Source organism: Polypterus senegalus, chromosome 9, assembly GCF_016835505.1.
Source record: "Polypterus senegalus isolate Bchr_013 chromosome 9, ASM1683550v1, whole genome shotgun sequence".
Lineage (NCBI taxonomy): Eukaryota > Metazoa > Chordata > Cladistia > Polypteriformes > Polypteridae > Polypterus > Polypterus senegalus.
This window is the reverse complement of record NC_053162.1, coordinates 80,001,352-80,021,709: the sequence shown is the minus strand read 5'-3', so window position 1 is coordinate 80,021,709 and position 20,358 is coordinate 80,001,352. Positions and strand designations below refer to the sequence as shown.

General features: G+C 37.5%; 1 protein-coding gene across 1 annotated transcript in view; it reads left to right on the top strand.

The window, feature by feature from the left end:
- Positions 1–20,358, top strand: part of LOC120535466 (polycystic kidney disease protein 1-like 2) — a 136,068-nt gene that overhangs the window by 96,886 nt on the left and 18,824 nt on the right. The window contains exons 31-39 of the mRNA XM_039763347.1: positions 680–899; positions 990–1,218; positions 2,862–2,961; positions 3,147–3,287; positions 9,833–10,018; positions 12,241–12,565; positions 18,098–18,231; positions 18,529–18,656; positions 18,776–18,936. Of these exons, the coding sequence (XP_039619281.1) occupies positions 680–899; positions 990–1,218; positions 2,862–2,961; positions 3,147–3,287; positions 9,833–10,018; positions 12,241–12,565; positions 18,098–18,231; positions 18,529–18,656; positions 18,776–18,936 (1,624 nt within the window). The remainder of the gene's footprint in view (positions 1–679; positions 900–989; positions 1,219–2,861; positions 2,962–3,146; positions 3,288–9,832; positions 10,019–12,240; positions 12,566–18,097; positions 18,232–18,528; positions 18,657–18,775; positions 18,937–20,358) is intronic.

The following is a 20,358-nucleotide window of genomic DNA, read 5'->3' as shown; positions in this document are numbered from 1 at the left end:
TTGGCAAACTGAGTAATGACGGCTGGGTACTAACAACGGTCATTGTTTAAATTTTATCCGATTTCAGATCTAAAATGACCACGACAACATAATTATTACTCCGACTCTGATTATAGTCGTAAAACATGGTTTGTTTTGAAAATTTGTTTGCTGGAAAAAATCAAATGAGGTTTGCCAAAGAGCTGAGTTCACGTCTCGCAGCCCCGTTTAAATAGGAAGCTCTTCATTACATTGTCCGAAAAGGTCTATTTTAAGCACAAATCAGTGCCAAGATAACAAAATTATTTCAAGGACTTAAAAAACCAAATAATTATTTGCAGAGAAAGTATGGATTTCACAAACGTAGAATTTGTAGCCCGATTCGATTGGGCTCTCAGTCGCTAGTAAAATTATAAAGATATAAAGAGAGTAACCTTATTTGCCAATATTCTGTGGTTCTGCTAGAGGAGAGAAGAAAACCACATGTGGTAAATCGAGACTGTAAGAATAATAGGCCAGACATTTAAGAAACAAGATATGAATATAGATATTATCCACATGAAAGCTACATAGTACATTAAAACGTTAAACAAAAATGTCTTTGGTAGTGGTTACATGAGAATAGATAGTGTTTACAGTATAAAATATGACATAAATTAACTGGGTGTCAGTGTTGTCTTTAATTTTTTTGTTTAAATAGAATCCAGCCTCATAGACAGCCCAGAGAAGACAAGCCAGTGCCGTGTCGACTGTAATCACTTCCTCTACAGGCAGCTACAACATGTGGAGAAACAGCTGGAGCTGCTTGGCCCTTCCAAGTTTGGCTCTCCTCAGAGTTATGTGCAGGCTGTGCAGCAGGTTCACAGTATGAAGGTCCTGCTTGAAACGCATTTTTTGTCTATCAGCCCCAAGTCTGACAGGTATAGTATGTTTGCCTTACAACTACATCTCTATGAATTTGTGAATTGCATCTCGTGGTTGGTGATTACTTATCATCACTTGCATTTCAGGCTTTGCTCAAGCCCTATAGACAGCGCCACTGCAAAGAAGGGTTGTCAGAAGGGTCTTCCTTGGTGGTTTGTCTTTATTGGTTGGTTCCTAGTGTTGGCAACAAGTGGAGTCTCCGCCTTCTTCACCATGCTTTATGGCCTACACTATGGCAAAGAAGGCTCCATCAAGTGGATCATTTCCATGGCAATGTCATTCTTTGAAAGTCTTTTCATTACACAACCTCTGAAGGTAACGTTAAAAAAAAAAATTGAAAGAATAAAAACACATACACACTGATTTATATTCCTGGGGAAACAAATCAGGATTTAACTGAAACTGAAGATAAAGAAAAAAAACATTGTCATGGTGCACATTCTGAGTTTACAAAATATGGAAATGTTTCATACAAAGCAAGATACAAGGAGATAATAGAATATTTTTGAAAAAAAATTCAGATGCTGTCTAAATTTTTTTCAGATGCTGTCTAAATCTTTGATCATAAACTATACATTGATGCACATCCATAACAAAAAAAAATAACTGTTTCTTGTTTTTATAAAGCTAAAAATGCCTCTCTCAGAAATTATGTATTTTTACAAAGTGTTCAGTTTATCTAGACTAAACTTAATACAAAACCTTATACATAAGGGAAAAACAATGCATTATTTTAATCCATCCTGTAAAAATGGTGCTAATCAAGCAATAAATAAATAAATTAATCTACTTTTTATAATATGATATCTGTTTTATTCAAATTGAATTTTTGCAGAAAGGATCCAAGATTGGTCAGTTTTTCTCAGCCTGGCATCAATTATCTTAAATTACAATGCAAACCAGTCTGGGATACTGGTTGGGGTTTGCCATAAACCATGTTGTTGTCGTGTAAGTCCCCTCACCAGTCACTTTTGTACAGAGAACTTGTAGCATTCCTAGATAAATGATCCCAGTTAACTGTTTGAGGTTGGGGCACTCAAGGTGGAAAGTATCTTAAATGCTCCATTAACACCTGTGGTTAAAGTTTTTTTATGTATATTTTTAATCTAAACCAAATGTCTCACTTTAACATTTATATTTGGACCTTTCCAATTTGGAAAACAAATTCAGATGAGGGAAGGAAGTGCAAACTGCACACAGACAATATCTAGGCAGAAGAATTAAAACTAGGGCACTAGATCTGTGAAGCTGCAGTAATAACCGCTGCACCATTTTGCCACCCAATATTTTATCTTGATTTGCTAAAAAAAATACATAAACCCACATATGGTATGAATATAGACACAGAGATCATATTTTTCTTCAAGACCACGCGAGCATTAGGAAAGACATTCTTTTAAATTTATAGTGTCGATCCAGAAAAATCGAATCATTTTATTTAAATGTTGCATGAAAATCAACAAACATTTCAATAATGGTAACATATGAATTTGCATGACCTTAATTGTTAATCTTTTCAGTAAATTTGTATGTCATTAAAGCGAATGTTTAAATTTGAACTGCTTGCATAACTTTTTGACATCTTTTTGTGGATGAAGTTCATCTGAGTTCAAATTCTATGTCCAGACTTTGTCTGTTTGGAGTTTGCACATTCTCCCAATATCTGTGTGCATTTGCCTCAAAATACTCTGTTTTTCTCCCTTTTCCCCAAAGATGTGCAGGTTAGGTTGGTTAGTGATTCCAAACTGTATAAGTGTTAGTGTGTGTGGGTGAGTGAACCCAGCAATGGACTAACTGGCATCCTGGCATTGGCATTAACATCGAATTAGGGATCAAATGAAAATGTAAAAAATGTTCATAATTTTTCATGAAAATCTGTGTGTGCTATTAATAAAAATCTGAGGCAGGAATGACATAAAATACGACACCTTTTCAATATTTTCTTTCTCTTTCTACAGGTTTTAGGATTTGCAGCCTTTTTTGCCTTAGTTCTCAAGAAAGTAGACGAAGAAGAGGAGATTGGAAAGAATCCTTTAGGAGAAACACTAGCAACACCAAGTAAAACAATTCAGTAACTTAAAGAATAGAGCACGTTTAAAGAGTCATTTATATACAGTATTAGTCTGTATTCTTTTATTTATTCTGAATATTGCATTGACCTCTTGTACTATTGTATATTTAGCTCTAGATCAAATTTTGAGTGTTTCCCATTAAGGTAATTAAAACTTTCTCCAATTCCACAGTGGATGCTGACATGACATTAAACAAGCGGAGAGACAGTAGCTGCAGTGTCTATCATCCACCACCTCCCACTGACATTGAGAAAATGAAAAGTAAAATGTTCAAGGAGCAAAAGGTGTTTGCACTAATCAGAGAAATACTAGGTAAGCATTCCTTAAAGGAAGGAAGCTGGCTTTTTATTGTATTTTTATATATGGTAGCTGCCATGTATATTTTATACTGTGACCGTCCGAGTTGCCTGCAGCTGCCTTAACCCTCTTGTACACAGGACCATTGATAGTCATATACATATACTGAGATGAGCCAGGACAACCCAGCAAAAATAAGGTGCAAGGTGCAATTGTGCTCATATTTTAACATTGCAAACAATGTGAAATTACTGCAGTGCAAGTTCTTCAAGAAATAATCCATTCATAAAAACAATTGTTCATGTGAAGGATAAAAAAACAGTAATAAATAAGTTTAAAAAGTCCAGTCTAAAACCATGCACATATCAGTTTCTTTTCTGCTCCAGTCAGCCCAGTGCATCTTTCTCATTCTGTCTCTCTAGCTCACCTCATCAGGCCTTGCGGCAGATGGAAATACCAGCAGCAGCAGTTCCTTCCCTTATTTTTTAAATGTGCTCATTCTTCTCCTCGCTTTTGTTTACCTGTAAACGTGCAAGGTACAAATTGCCTTGTTAACACTCGGGTCCGTGATTAGCGCACTGTCATGTCTATTATGTAGCTTAAAAGGAGTCGAAGCAGGACAGTGGAGAAAATCAGATTGGTAACTAGAGACAGAACCAAAAAGTACAAGCTAACACAGTGGAGAGAAGGAAAATGGTTGATGACTCCACTGGGGAGTGAGCGGTCAATGTTCCAGGGTGGACATGTTCCCCACTGAATGCCTTGCCAACCAACTTCCCATCAACACGCTGAGCTATACTGCATGCACGTACATCCATCCAAGCCTGAGCTCACTGTTTTATTGAAAAACCATGAAACCTAACATGCTTCACTAAATATACATGAAGAAACTGTCTATATCTGTAAGCAAAGAACATGTATATTTAAATAGCAGGTAAGGCCAATTATTGAAAGCCTATTATTGTCATTTTCTAACTCTCTTAATCCAGGACATGGTTGTAGGAGCCTATCTCATCTAGCACAGGGCAGGTACAAACCCCAGATACGGTGGCAGTCCATCAAAGGGCAGACACACACAAAGGCCAATTTAGTGTCACCAGTTCACCTAACCTTCATTTCTTCGGACAGTGGGAAGAAAGTAGAGGACTCAGAGGAAATCAGAGGAAACCCACACAGACATGGGGAGAACATGCAAACTCCATGCAGGGAGATCGGATGCGAATGTTGGTCTCCTTAGTATGAGACAGTAGCACTACCACTGCGCCACCATGCCGTCCTTATACAGATAAGTTTTGAACAAAAAACCCTTACTAATTAACTTCCAAATAGATATTTTTTTATACGATATTGAAAATATAAATAATAATTTGGTCTCGTCCATTTCGAGAGATGGACGTCTGAGACAGAACTGTGCTAGCAACAGCATTATTTTTCCTTCTTTTTTTTTTTTTAAAAAAAAGAGGTACCCTGTATTTTGTCCACTTGAGGGGCTTTATTACAGCATATGCAAGGATATATAAGTATGACTGGCAGGAGAAAAGCTCAGAAAGGAATGGAAAAGACAGCTAAAGCTTCATCTACGTCTAAACAGGTCTCAAGCTCCAAATACGGCCTGGAACAGATAGGCAACCTGAAACAGTTAAACTGGCCTGGAACAGATGGGCGAAACAATGGATCTCCCGGATTTGACGCCATAGCTTCGCCTCCATCCGAGAGCGAAAGTGGGAGTGAAAATGCAAGTGAGTCAGGCCAGGAGACCATGCTGATTCTAGAAGGTTCATTGGAACTAAAAAAGGCCTTACTTTTCACCCTGTCAGTTACCCATTGCGGGCCGGCAGCATCAACTCCAACTGGGCTTGCTACTCCACCTGCAGAGCACAGAGAAGACCGAAATGAACAGTCCGAGCTGAAGGTAACAATCACCGCGATAATTGGCACAACAACTACCACATTCGGGGAGGAGATAAATGAGATAAAGAGCAATATAAAGAAGAATACAAAGGATATAAGGAAAGATACAAAGAAGATAAACATGACAAATAAAAAGCTGTTGTAGGATATTAAAGACTCAGAGATATGTTTAAGTACTCGCTTTGAGGCAACCTTTAAAACCATGCTAGAAAAAACAGGAACATGCGAGTAAGTTTGAAAATAAATTTAGACCACTTGATGCTCAGCTTGAAGACATTACGCAAACATTCAGGACACATATTGAAATAGTTGAAAAAATGGCTTTTGCTGCTGACAAAAATTTCTCAGACTGAAAAAAGAGATAATATTTGAAAATTACCATATTCACATTTTTCTTGATATTTCACCTTCAACAGATGCTAAACATGCCTCATTTTACAGCATTAAACAGCATTTATACATATCCAAAATCAAATACAGCCTTGTCTATCCTGCTAAATTAAGAGTGGATATTCAATGCAAGTTCTGCATTTTTAGTTCTTCGGATGAAGCAGAAAAAGAGCTAAAAAATCTTATCCTGACACTTTTTCAAATACGATTTTGAATCCCATTGTGTCCTGGCAAGGCAAAGAAGACTACCATCAATTTGGCCTATTTGCAGTGAGACCTTTCTTGTAATTATACATTTCATACATTTTATTACACATTTCATTTGTTTTCCTGCTACTTTAATATTTTAATTACAATTAAAATTATAATTGTATATGTATGGGTGTGTCTACGCATGTATATATATAAATATATATATATATATATATATATATATATATATATATAATATTTGCATATATATGACTGTATGTGTGTGTATATGTATATATATGCATTATGTGTTTTGTGTTTTTTTTTCCCAAATGGGACTGTTTAAAATCACACCCTTGGTTTATTGTATTAGGAGTGTACTATTATACGTTATCTACATCTCCATGGGTATTGTTTAACATTATATCCTGGTTTTATTCTTTCAAGACTGTTTAAGATCATATTCTAAGCTTATACTATTTGGACTGTACTAACAGTAGATATCTTTACTTTATTTATTCTACACTGCTGCTTAGAGGCTTGTTTTGTTCTGGACATGCTCTGTCTCTGTCCTTTTCATCCCCACAATTGCAAGTGCCAACACAATAATACGCTTCACAGCCATACCTCCTTGCAATATTGGAAATTAAGATTAAACCTATGTAACAATGTGCAACCTTAATTTAAGTTTACAGAATGACAACAAAAGTTCAGAAGCAATGTCTCTATGACCAAATAGTAAACTTTGTGAGCTGGAATGTCAAAGTTCTCAATCATGAACTAAAGAGGAAAAAAGTATTCTCTCACCTAACAGGTCTAAATGCCAATATAGTGTTTTTACAGGAGACCGACTTATTAAATGTTTATTATGTTTAATATTATTTAATGTTTGGCAATCATATTGGATTAAATCATTTAGAGATTTGTACATAAATAACGTATTTGCATCCTATGAACAATTATACTCCCAATTTAATCTCCCATCAACACAATTTTTCCACTATCTCCAAATTAGAAACTTTGCTAAACAAAATCTGCCCAGTTTTCCTCACCTCCCACCTATTTCTATTCCAGAACAATATTGATCAGTCTTGGGGACTCGGACAGCATTTCTATAATATATAAAAACATTTTAAAATCCTTTCATTTTAAAGATCCCAGAGCACAGTGGGGAAAAAATATCTTACTCAGCATTTCAGAAACGTAGTGGAAGGCAGCATGCACAGAATTCACTTTATCTCCATATGTGCAATACATTCAATTGTTCAACTTAAAATCTTTTATCGAGCACATCTGTCTCGTTTGAAATTGTCCAAAATATTTCCAGGGCAAGAGCCAACCTGCGAACGTTGCAATCGAGCCCCAGCTTCACTGGGCCACATGTTTTGGGCATGTACCAAATGAACATAATTTTGGACGAAAATGTTTAAATGCCTGTCAGATAACCTTGGTGTTGCAATCCCTCCTAATCCATTAACAGCTGTGTTTGGTGTACTCCCAGATTGGCTTACAAACTGTAACTGCCTTTACTTCACTACTAGCACGTAGACTTGTTTTGCTCAACTGGAAGAAACCTAATCCTCCTCGTTTAAGTCAGTGAGTAGCTGATGTTATATACTATTTGAAATTGGAAAAAATCAAATTCTCACTTAGAGGATCTGTTCAAAACTTTTTTAAAACCTGGAAGGACTTAATTAATAACATTTTAGAATAAGCATTTATACTGGGGGAAAAGACTCCTTTCTCTGTTTATTACTCTTAACAGTTTTGGTCTGGTTGTTGGCCTTCCTCTCTTTCTCATGGGCGGGGGTTGATTTGATTTTAGTTTTGTTAAGTTTAACTTAATTGTATGGAATGTTATATGGTTTTAATAAATTTAACAAATAAAATTAAAAAAAAGAAAATTTAATTAATAATTATAACTTGTATCGGTCGTTAAAATGCATTCTTTAAAGTAGAGTTATTGATCACATAAATGTTGTGAAGCAAGTACAGTGGCGCACTAAGTAGAGCTGCCTGTGTTGATGTCCTGAAACAGTCCCTGTTCTCATGAAGTACAGTACAATCCGCAGTTTCTACAGTTATTCTTCTTACATTCCAAAAATGTTAATAGTTGGGTTATTGTTTTCTCTAAACTTCCCAGAATAAGGCAGTTTTGTTATATGTAAGGGTGAGTGACTTTCAATGGATTTGGTAACAATTCCATTTCACTTGCTGGCACTTTTGATAGCATCAATGTGTACGTTAATCACATTTCTCTTGTGTCTTTGAAATCAACAGAACCTAAATAACAACAGCCAGAATCAATAGGTATGAAATGAATACTGCCAATGCTATCTGCTATATTACAAGAAAATAACTGTTTACACTTTGGTGTTTAAAATGTATTATTTATGTGAGAATATGATTGATCCCTTTGCTTAATTCATCTAAAATATCAAAATATCAATGCACACACTTACACACTTCCTAGGCAGCCCTAACTTTCTAAAACAATTTAAAAAAACAATAATAAAGCTTTTAAATACCTGGCCAAATTTTGAAGTCTGTGAAGCCAAAGAAGATGAGAAAAGAATTGTCTTTGAAACAATTTCCATTTGTCACTTTTGGTACTTTTCCCTGTTTTTGGGGAGAAGAAGCAACTTTTGGAATTAACAAACGTAAATAAAAGGTGAACTTACACCATCACAAGCCACATAACCCTACAGTGTTCACATTAAATATCTATTGTCACGCATGTGCATATGGGAAAACAGCTTGAAGGCATGGGTGATGATAATTCTCTACCGAGACAGGAGGTGGCACTGTGTACTAACAACCTCTCATCGTCTCCTTCTGCAGAAAGGATGATTGACACCATTCGATCTGACATCACCTATGGGGATTGTCCACCTGTACCTTCCTCTTCCTCCCACTATCCTAATAAGTCTACCTAAGACAGAAGTTGGAATGGCTCAATTTTGTGTTATAACTTGTGCTTTCTTTACATTTATTGCTCATAATTATACGGGGTTGGCTGCAAGGTGCCCCAAAACTCTAACCTTGTCCTGTTATTACTTTTATATTATATAAACAGTAAAATGGTCCATAATTTAACACGTCATCTACAATGGACTGATACCCATGCAGAGGCTGTTTCATATTTTTCATCCAGTGCTGCCAGGCAGGGCTCTAGCCTCTTTCGATCCTAACTTAGATTATCCACAGTTGAGAATGTTTTATTATATTGTACAAATCATATCAGCAGATTTGCACACCAAACTATTTATTCATTCTCAAGCTTCTGTGTAACCAGGTTTTTGATAATGATTGGGATGTCACTGAGGTAAAGCTAGCTTGACATTCAACATCCATTTGATGTTTCTGTGCTTTTTCATGCCACAGTCAGAATGGTTCGCCAACAGTCCAGATAATGCTCATCTACAGATAGTATTTTAGTGAGACACTGTATGTCTTCACAATATGCACATTGTACCCAATGTACATCAGTGTACCACAATGTGCATCCTTGGTTAGCTCTTTTTCTCATCAAGATAGAGGAAGACATGGTTGCTTTAGTCATTCAGGTGTTTAACATAAGCATCTTTATTATGAGTAACCCCACAGATCTGTGCAAGTGAACACTTTACATCCACAAGCTTTCATTTTCTCCTCCAGTTCTTGGGACAGTTCCTAATGGCACAAATAATGCTGGGTTCTTGGTAGTTCATTCCTCTTTTTGACTGAAAAAAGTTCAATTTCAAAATTTAAGTAAAAATGACATTTTTCTTTAAACATAAAATGATGTTCATATATGTATCATTTTTAATTAAATATGATTAAACAATAGCATTAACTGTTTCTGATTTTAGGCCAGCTGTAGCAAAGGTTTTCTGCCTGGTGCATTTATGGAATTGACACTAATGGGCTAAGACCCACTTTGCCATTAGTCTCTTAAATGTTTCTGTCTTGTACACTCAGTATATATTCAGTTATTTCTTTCTTCTTAATTTCCTGAAATTGTTCCTAAAACTGGTTATACATATTCATCTCTGTCTTCTCTCTAAACAAATGGTCTTGCCTTTCAGCCTATCTGGGATTTTTGTGGATGCTGCTTCTGTTGGCTTATGGGCAGCGTGATCCTAATGCTTACTTCTTGACCCAGCATATCAGACAGAGCTTTACAAATGGCATACCAAATACCCTGGCTATCAGTGACATCTTCAACTGGGCTAATACGACTCTGGTGGGTTGCCTATATGGTACATATCCTGGTAAGCTCCTAAAAACTATGTTGCATTTATTCTGGTAGCTTCCACATTGTGACGTTTGGTTGAAAGACACTACAGCCTTTGTATTTTCCACTTAAATCCAAATGTCTTAGAGTAGTCTCCTAAACATTTTGTCCTCCCTTATAACCACAGTTATAAACCATCCACAAAGCCTCATTGATTAACTTAAAAATTGTCACCTGGCAGACAAGAAATTGTGCAGGGTGAAAATGACACCATGAAGACACAGAATTGGGAAACAACCTACCTAAGTCTGTAAAAAGAGAGAAAGCCTACACTGGCCTTCAGAATGCATTCTTATATACAACTACTGAAAAGTTATACTTGCAAGGGCAGAAGTGAAGTAATGAATCCCTAGAGCAGTGTTTCTCAACCACTTGGGGGCGTTGTATACTGCCGTCAGTGGATTGCAAGTTTCTGTTACTTATATTGGTAGTGGGCTGGGCTGGGCTGGGCTGGTAACTCGAAGGTTGCTGGTTCGAATCCTGGCAGTGACAGAAGGAATGCTGCTCTTTTGGGCCCTTGAGCAAGGCCCTTATCCTGTAATTACTCAAGGGGCGCAGTACAAATAGCTGACCCTGCACTCTAATCCCTAAACTCTCTGGAGATTACAGAAAGAAATGCAAGAAATTTTATTTTGCAAATAAAAGATTAAAAAGGGCGGCACGGTGGCACAGTGGGTAGTGCTGCTGCCTCACAGTTAGGAGACCCGGGTTCACTTCCCAGGTCCTCCCTGCATGGAGTTTGCATGTTCTCCCCGTGTCTGTGTGGGTTTACTCCCACAGTCCAAAAGCATGCAGGTTAGGTGGATTGCCGATCCTAAATTGTCCCTACTGTGTGCTTGGTGTGTGTGTGTTTGCGCCCTGTGGTGGGCTGGCACCCTGCCTGGGGTTTGTTTCCTGCCCTGTGTTGGCTGGGATTGGCTCCAGCAGACCCCGTGACCCTGTAGCTAGGATGTAGCGGGTTGGATAATGGATGGATGGATGAAGATTAAAAATCATTTTTAAAAAATTCACTAAATCATTAGTGGGGCACACAAGGGGGTCACGGTGGGTCGCTGCTCCAATTATCGCACTAAGTTCCCCTCCTGTCTCTAGTAATCGTGCTTGATTCAGCAAGGTGGACCTCAACTAAACCTGACCACTGACTCTGGAGTCAGCTGAAAGCTTGTGGGAGGAAGTAAAGTCAGAGAATCTGTAAATTAGAGGAAGGGCATCCACATTCTGCTTTTGTAGGGTACAGCAAAAAGATTCAGTCCACCAGACAGACAGAGTATGTAATCATGAAGGCTGGTAGGGATTTTTTTTTTCTTTTTTTTTTTTACTAATCCCATGGTTTCCATTCCTTGCAAATTTTATTTATAATAATAAATATAATAATAAATTCACATGTTTTGATACACTTTGACTGCTCAGCAATATTTTTAATTCGGAAAGGCTCAAAGTTTGTTCTTCATTTACATTATTATACACAAGGGGAAATGCATAGACACAATGAGTTTGCATAAGAATAAATAAGTCAGTTATGAAATTATCACAACAAAGTGAAGCGATACACAAATGAGTCATCAAATTGTGGAAAACTGCATAATTAAAGTTACCTAATTATTATGAAATATAAAAATGCACAGAGAAAGAGAAAGCGAAGGAAGCCAATGCATAGGCAGATGGATGAAGGAAAAGATTTGAAGGAAGAATGTCTTACTGCGGAGGAGGCGAAGGGCCGAGCTGTTTAGAGAAGGTTGATCAAGCACATCGACCTCACAAAGTAGTGGGAAAAGATGAAGAGGATGAGGAAGAAGAAGAAGAAGAATTAAGCAAAATTCAACTAATTATTCTATAATATTTCAGCAATTTATTATGTTAAAATCATGTTATGTACACATAACATAAGTACATTACTGAAACAAAATAAAATGATGAAATTGTATTTCTTAATAATTAGTTTACTGTTATTGAACAATTTTTTTCACAATGTAATAACTTATTTGTAAATATTACTAAACTTTTTCATGTAATTATTTCATAATTGCTCTTATATTTATTTCATTTGGAACAAATGATATTCCATAGGTTTAAAGGTACATCTAGAATAAAAAAATAAACATCCTCCAATCGTATTCCTTAATTTCTGTGAAAGTTAAAAGTACTTTCTAACATGTTTATTTTTGTTTTTAAAACGACCACATGTTTGTTGTGTTTCAGGCTTTATTACAGATGGAAATTCCAAGCTAGTAGGAAGTGCTCGAATACGTCAAGTTCGAGTCAGAAATAACACATGCCCACTTGTTAAATCTGTGCAACGTTTGGTGCCAGGCTGCAATTCTCCATATTCATGGGATACAGAAGATACCAATTCCTATGGGCCTGGCTGGAATGACATGCTAAGCAACACATCTCAATTCAGTTCCTTCTGGAAATATCAGACACAAGACATCTTAAGAGGACACCCTATTTGGGGGAGTAGTGCCTTATATCGTGGTGGAGGATATGTGGCAGATCTAGGCACAGACTCACAAACTGCAAAAAGGTACTTCAAGAATATCTCAATGCCTATCTCTTGACATGTTTTTATGTAAAACTCATTGTTAAAATATGTGTTTTCTAACAATATGTGCTAAAAAGGCTTTGTAGATGCTGCAGCATTAACATTTCAGTCTAAACATGCAAGCATTTAAAAGTAAATTTAAACATGACAGTTTTTGTGCCATTTTTCAGTAATATCTCTTAGGTATTCAGTAAGATTAAGGTGAAATTTAACACCCCAAGACTGCTAATATTACCAGCATTCTCTGATCCTTCCCTGATTATTCACAGTTTTTGTGCTGTCTTTTGTTGGCCAAACAACGACACATGAGAACAACATTTGGTTTTCAGATTTAGATGGATTGTTTGCTGTACACATTTAATCACAAAAAATGAAAACAGAAGGGAGCTTTTAAAAAAGCATCTGGTACAAAAAGAAAATAAATTACCTGGAGATAAGTTGTAAAGACAGTGATCAATGTTACTTTTGTGCAGGTCATTCTCTGCACTTTTTGGGGCCACAAGTGTATGTCTGTTTAAGGGACAAACTGCAGAAACACCATTTTCTCTGTGTGTTGGTGGCCTTCACTGGTAATGAGCATTTGTTTAGCTTGCTGATGCTAGGAAATGGCTCAGATTGTGTGAGATATTGAACACTGGATAGCAGTCACTGTGAATTAGTGAACGTCTTGGCAGCTAGGAATATGGAATACTTATGGAAATGGAATATGACAAAAGAAAAAGAGGATTAAAATGATAGTAATAGATTTAACTACATGATCACTTCATATTAGTATCAAATTTGTTTTAAACAAGTTTAAAAAAAACACAAGTTATTGACACCCTGTCCAGAAAAACGTTTGCCCGATTAATTTCATTCATTCTGTACTGTTTTGATGTGTACCTTATTCTTTCCCTGTCTAATCATTAGTAATGCTTTTTTTATTGCATAAATGAACTTTAATAGTCGCCTCCTAAGAATGTTACTATGGAGTGATGGAGGAGTTTGTGTATCTCAGCTATCCTTAGACCTACAGTATACTGCATTACTAGGAGTATAGAGATATGAGACAAAGGACATTTGGACCCTCTTGTGAAGGGAGATTGGAGTTGCTGCTTGTTGGTAACAACATGGTGGCCAGTCAACCCACTTACACATACAAAGTTGACAGGAGGTGTCACCACCTACAAAAAGAAGGGTGAGGGAGTTATGGAGAATTCCAGTCAAGTGACATGTGTAGGTTTAATGGGTAACCCATACTAGACCTTTGATTATTATGAAATCTGCCTCTTGGAACATGGAGCATAACTTCTTTGATGGAGAAGACTCACATTTGTGCATAGTATACACTCTGAAACCAGATGATGGTCTCTCTTGCCCTGAAGTTTAGTCCCAGTAGAAACCCACAAGCAGGTATACCTATATTCACAAGCCTCTTGCTGGTTGCCGTGCAGTTTGAACTTGTACCAATGGACAAAAAGGTCACCACAAAGTATGTTTGTGTTACAGAGAGATTTAAATGGTGCCTGCAACCTTTCAGAGTATTCCGATCTTTTTAGAGACAGTGGATTTCAACAATCACATGAGAAGTAACAGCTGCATTTACAGGGGCATGATTGGAATAAACATTCTACTTGATCTAAACCCGGGTCTTGCACTGTTATTGGATTTCTGAACTAAATCCTTCTATATGAAAGCGGTCGGGATTGTCCTTCCATCCCGTGAGTGCTATGCAGGCGCGGAGTTTCACACACGCCCCGTCCATTTTGCAATGCACGATGGGATTTGTAGTTTCGTTTTTCCAGGTCAAAGGTGATTTTCTACTCCAGACTGTGCGATATCTTCTTCTTCTTTCTTACTATATAAAAGCAGTCGGGATTGTCCTTCCGTCCCGTGAGTGGAAAGCCTAGCGGTATTCCGCTTATCACAGACTTACTACTTGCAGCTTGCGGTACGAAGCGACATGATGTGAGCAGAGTTCTGGTGCTCCCATCGTTCCCTTGCTTTTGTGCGCAATGCACTGGAAAAATAGACAAAATTATGTCTCTGGAAATAATTAATGTTGATGGAGTACAAATGCCTCACCGTGTAGTAAATATCAGGGGGGTTCAAAAGGGCGACCTTAATATAGAAAAAAAGTTAAAATTTCATCACAAAAATAACAGAAACTACGAGTATTAAAGTAATACCGCTCAAATGCAATATAACCAAATTAATGAGTTTGTATAAAATATCAAATTGATTTACATATTGAATTGCCTTAAGAAGTGGTCAACTTAAAAGTCGGTTGCCTTAAAAGGCAGGTCAGCCTAGTTACCAATAAAAATGTTCAAACACAAGGATGTCTATAAGTGCACTTGGTATCAGAACAACCTGGACCAAATGACTGGCTTTGTATTTAAGTCATTTGATCTAGTGCAGAGATTCCCAAACGTTTGGATATCAAGTACCACCTGAGGTTAAGTGAGTTGTGTTGCGTACCACCCGCACCTTGTTGAAAGGGAGGGAGAGCTGTAAGAGGGGGGGGAGTTCGGGTCTAAACCGCCCCGAAATCTAAATAAAAGTTAAAGAATTGGAAGAAATTATGCATAAAATTAGTGAAAAAATTTGTGCATGTACTTAAATTGATAAATTCCGCCCCAAAACGAAATCCTGCCTTCAGCCTGTATGTGACGCAGTTACCAAAGACGAAATGGTATCGGCTTTGTGCTTAGATCTAGTGACTACGATGCGACATAGCGGCAGTGCACGTATAACAGCAAACGCCAGTGGTTTCTGTGAGGCAGAGTTACCGAAGACTAAATAGTGTCGGCGTTGTGCTTTCATCTAGTGACCAAAAGCTCAAACAGTGAAGAAGTAGAAGTTGACTTCCGCGAAACGGAATTATGGTAGTGTTAAATGAACTAAATACTGATTCGAATAATAGGTTTTATTTATTCAGATGATGAAATTTCACACCACACTAAATTTGGGAATCCACGTATTATTGTATTTAAACAGTTTCGTTGGTTTTTGCTCACAACAGGCATGTCATAAAGGATTTGGCACAGATAAATTAAATTTCAGGGACCGCGATGCATACCACCTGAAAAGGCTCCGTGTACCACCAGTGGTACGCGTAGCACAGTTTGGGAACTGCTGATCTAGTGCTGTGCATTTTCAGTATCTAGTAAACAGAAACATGCTAAGCTGTATGGCCACTGCTTAGTGGTGAGTTGACACAGGCTATTGGAGAATCTGATGAACAGACCTGGAACATGCAAATGGGTAAGGAAAGTATAGTTTCAATGGGTAGTGGATTCTTCTGAGCTTAACACTCACCTCAAAAAGAGTTACACATCTAGATTGCGAAAGGTTAGGAGCGTAGAGTCTGAAATGACCCCATTCAAGTCCTAGATAATAGAAAATACTGCAATGGCCTTTGATCTTAAGGCAGTCAAGGTTTGTCATTGAGCTTTCATAGGACTCATTGGTGGACATCAGTTGTAAGGAAAGCTATGGCAATTTTGGTGAAACTAAATAGCATGACTTTTAGGTGGCCTGCAAAAGGAACAATAGGGAAGAAGTTGGCCAAACTATTTCGACTAGTGCTATCATAGGAAGGTTGAAAAGTACTCTGAGGAACTCCTAAAGCCAGTGGATACACCTTGCTCAGTGGCAGCAGTGCCAGACACATGAGTTGGGGCAGAGTCCTTCTTGATGAATGATATTACTGAAGTGACAAATGAAAACATCCATGGAGACAAGGTCATGTGGTTGAATAAGGTCCATCCAGAAATTAGGCAAGTTCTGTGGTGTATGTGGTTGTCATGCTTAGCGTGTTTCATCACTGCTGTGTTTCTTCATTCTTGTCCATCAACAATGAAACTGAGACAAGGGTATGTTTTCTTAAAATGAGGTACAAGAAATGTGCTCCAGTTATCAAACGTTCACATTTCCCAGCTTTTCTTGAAAGCCTGTTCTGAGATACTGAAATTGACATTAAATTTAATACTTGAACTTCAAATTTAAAAGGAACAATGGAGATTCTGCCCTAGGTGTGGGACAATGATCCAATTCTTTGTCCTTGCACAGATATTTGGGGTGTTGTGAGTGTTTGCCTGTTCTGTCCACATTATGCCTTGTGAAGATGGAAAAGTATTATATCTGCATACTTTATGGTATCTTGTGGAAGGTTTTACAATAGTAGAGCAGTACATGACTGCTACTATATACCATTTGTTCCACTGAGCAAGATTTGTTTTTACGTTCTTACCATTAAGTTGAATTCACTCAATGTGGTTGTTTGACTCCTGTTCATGACCTTCATGTACAGACTATCTAGGCACATGTAAGAGTTTCCACTTTGGAAACAATAGAAGTACATCTCTGCTGTCTTACTTCTTGGTTTCATCAGACTATGATGTCAAGTCTGCCCTGGAGTGTCTCTAAGCAAAGTGTGATGTACTTGGAAGGGGAAGAAGGGCTTTGAAAACTGAGGTCTTAATTATCTACCAGAAAAGAGTGGCTTGCTCCCTCGTACTTCTCTATAACCATACTGGCTGGTCACCTGCCGTTGCCACTGTGCAAAATGTGTAACCTGGGATGGATTATGGTGGGATTCCACAACTCTTGCCATAGTCAGCAGCATTTGCAGTGTGGAGGGGATGCTGTGCAGTATGGGGGCACTGAGTGAGAGACGGGTAGAGAGAGAGATCTGAGATAATGTCATCAGGTAGCACTCCAGTTTGCATTGCTTACAGCCTGTCCCTACATGAACAGTTAATGGAGTTCTCCTTTAACTTACATGTAGGAAAGCTACGTATATGAGAGTGTCCTTGTACTTCAGGTGTCGCAGGTTTCTGGATGACCACCAGCAGTTACCACACTGCAAAACGTGTGATGTGCAATGGATTATAATGTAATTCCACAACAATGCCCTCACTCTTGTTTGTTTCGTCTTTCATGTTTGCTCCCCAGCGGTGGATCAGATTCTACAAGAAATACTACAGTTGTGATCTTGCCTTTCAACCAAAAAAATCAAAGTCTGTTTGAAATGAATTTCATTTAAATTTTTGCCTAAATCAAAGATTTCCCTCACTCTTGTCCTGGCCCCAAGCCACCCTAAAAACAAAATTGTTCTTGGAGTTATCTATTGCAATTTGGGGTTCTTTGTATCAAAAGTAATGACCAAGAATATTGTATGGAAGAAGCTTTCCAATGCAAATGACAGCTATGTATTAAAAGCCAAATGTTTTAGAGTAACAAGTTTGCCGATATATAATTTGTTATGATATTAAACTTTTCCACATGACCACTTTCTCACCCAGGCAATACCATATAACTCTGGTAATGTTATGAAAAGGATTATAATGTTTTAGAATGAGTTCATTCATTTGTTAACTTGTATCTTCTCGTTTTTGTCTAGATGCAATTGCTCATTTTTTGTACATTCATATATGGATTCAACTGTTATCATTTTTTAACCAGGTAGAATTCATTAAGTAATCTTCTTTTGAAGGATTGTCTCATCTGTGTTAATATCTTTCTGTGCAGTATTTTACAGTATCTTTTTAATAACACTTGGCTGGATTTATATACTCGTGCTGTCTTTGTGGAGTTTACGGTCTACAATGCCAATGTAAACCTCTTTTGCATTGTGACTCTGATGATGGAGACAAGTGCTATAGGTGAGTCCTTCTCTTCTAGCTGCCACATTATGTTCCATAAACTTATTTTCTCTCTTTAATATATTTATCTTGCTATGTGTCAAACACATTTTGTCCTTCAATGACATATTTCCATTGTAACTCTTCTCAGTCTGTTGCCTTTATCCTAGAGCTGTTTTGCTGTGTAAGCAAATTTCATTGAACTTGGATCTGGTCATTCCTTATCTTCTCACTTTCCATCAGTTGTTCTCAGATTTGATAAATCATTTCTCTTAATTTTAGTCCTTTTGCTGTCTTACTATGATTTCTTCTGTACAGGAGCATTTCAGTTTGGGTCTGAGCTGCACAATGTCCGCTTATATCAGTCCCCTGGTGGTTTGCATATCTTTGTCATGGCTTCTGAGGCTATCTACTTCCTCTTTATCCTTTATTACATGTTCATTCAGGTAAGAAGTATAATTCCTCTTATCCCTTATTATTTACATGGTGAAAAAGTTTAAATTTAGTCCAGTTCTGTATGGAATTTGTAAGATTATATTGGCTGTGACTTCTGTACTCCATGCAGGGAAAATTGATGAAGGAGCAGAAATGGTTGTATTTCAAGAGTAAGTGGAATTTGCTGGAATTGGTGATCATCATTTTGAGTTGGAGCGCATTGTCAGTGTTCATCAAAAGAACACTGCTTGGAAATCGAGATGTTGACTACTATCAGAGTCATAAAGACCAGTGAGTACTATAGCAGCTAAGAAAACAAATATATAGCTTTTACTCATACTGTAATCATAATTTTCTGTAAATTGTAATTTTTTATTAAATCAAAAACAAAAAACAGGAGGTGCTCTCTCTCTCTCTGTATATATATATATACACAATAGCAAAATACCTGTGCTTCGCAGTGGAGAAGTAGTGTGTTAAATAAGTTATGAAAAAGAAAAGGAAACATTTTAAAAATAATGTAACATGATTGTCAATGTAATCAATGTAATTGTTTTGTCACTGTTATGAGTGTTGCTGTCATCAAGGATTTGATTATCATTATTTCTTTCAATCAGGTTTATATTTGTGTTCAAGTTACATTCCGTGTTTGTCAACCATTGTAAAGATAACAGGTTTCATTCATCGAAGTGTTCACTACCCAAATCGCTACTCGTGAATCTAAGATGTTTAACAGGCATTCCCGGTGTTAAGTTGTGGATTTGCCTGCAAGTATTTAGCGACAGCGTGTCTATTAACATGTGGATTTTTCTGTGAGTATTTGGCGGCAGCATCACAAAGTTGTTTTCATCTAGCTGCAGAAAATGTACCACGATGTCTGACATGCCTCCTTTTTACTGTTTTCGCACAGCCTGGATTGCTGCTGTCATAATCGGTTTGAGTTTCATGGTTTGTTCCAATTATATTAGTATTGCAGGACTTGTGTTGAAGTGACATTCGGCATCTGTCAAGCATTGTAAGCATACAACTGGCTTCATCGATAACTTCACATCGTAATAAACAAACAATAAAACAGAGGAGAAGCCATGGATTAAATAAAATGGCTGCAGTTATCAGCAGGGAGACGTAAATACCATGGCGAAGCAAAGAAGTGAATGAACAGACTGGGCAGGCAGTCAATTACGTGGGAGGCGCGGGGACGGGGGACGCAATATAGGAAGGCAGCCAACTATGTGGGAGGCGTGGTGATGGGGGACGCAACACCGCCTCACACGGCGACCGAGCTGCAGGCTGTGGACGTATATATGTATGTAAGTAGGATTCAATTTTGACCGTTACGCGTAGAATTTCGAAATGAAACCTGCTTAACTTTTGTAAGTAACCTGTAAGGAATGAGCCTGCCATATTTCAGCCTTCTACCTACACAGGAAGTTGGAGAATTAATGATGAGTCAGTCAGTCAGTCAGTCAGTGAGGGCTTTGCCTTTTATTAGTATACTAGCCAACCCGCGGCGTAGCATATGCCGCATAATCAGGCCGCTTTTTAAATGATTTTTAAGCACAGAGGAAAAAATAAACATTTGAAAAATCCGTAATTTAATAAACCACCAAGAAAAGTAACATTGCAACAATGCACGCTATGAACCAACATACAATTGTCCATGACTGAAAACCGGAGGAGAGCCGTCGCGCTTTCTCCTTCTAAAGCAAAGGA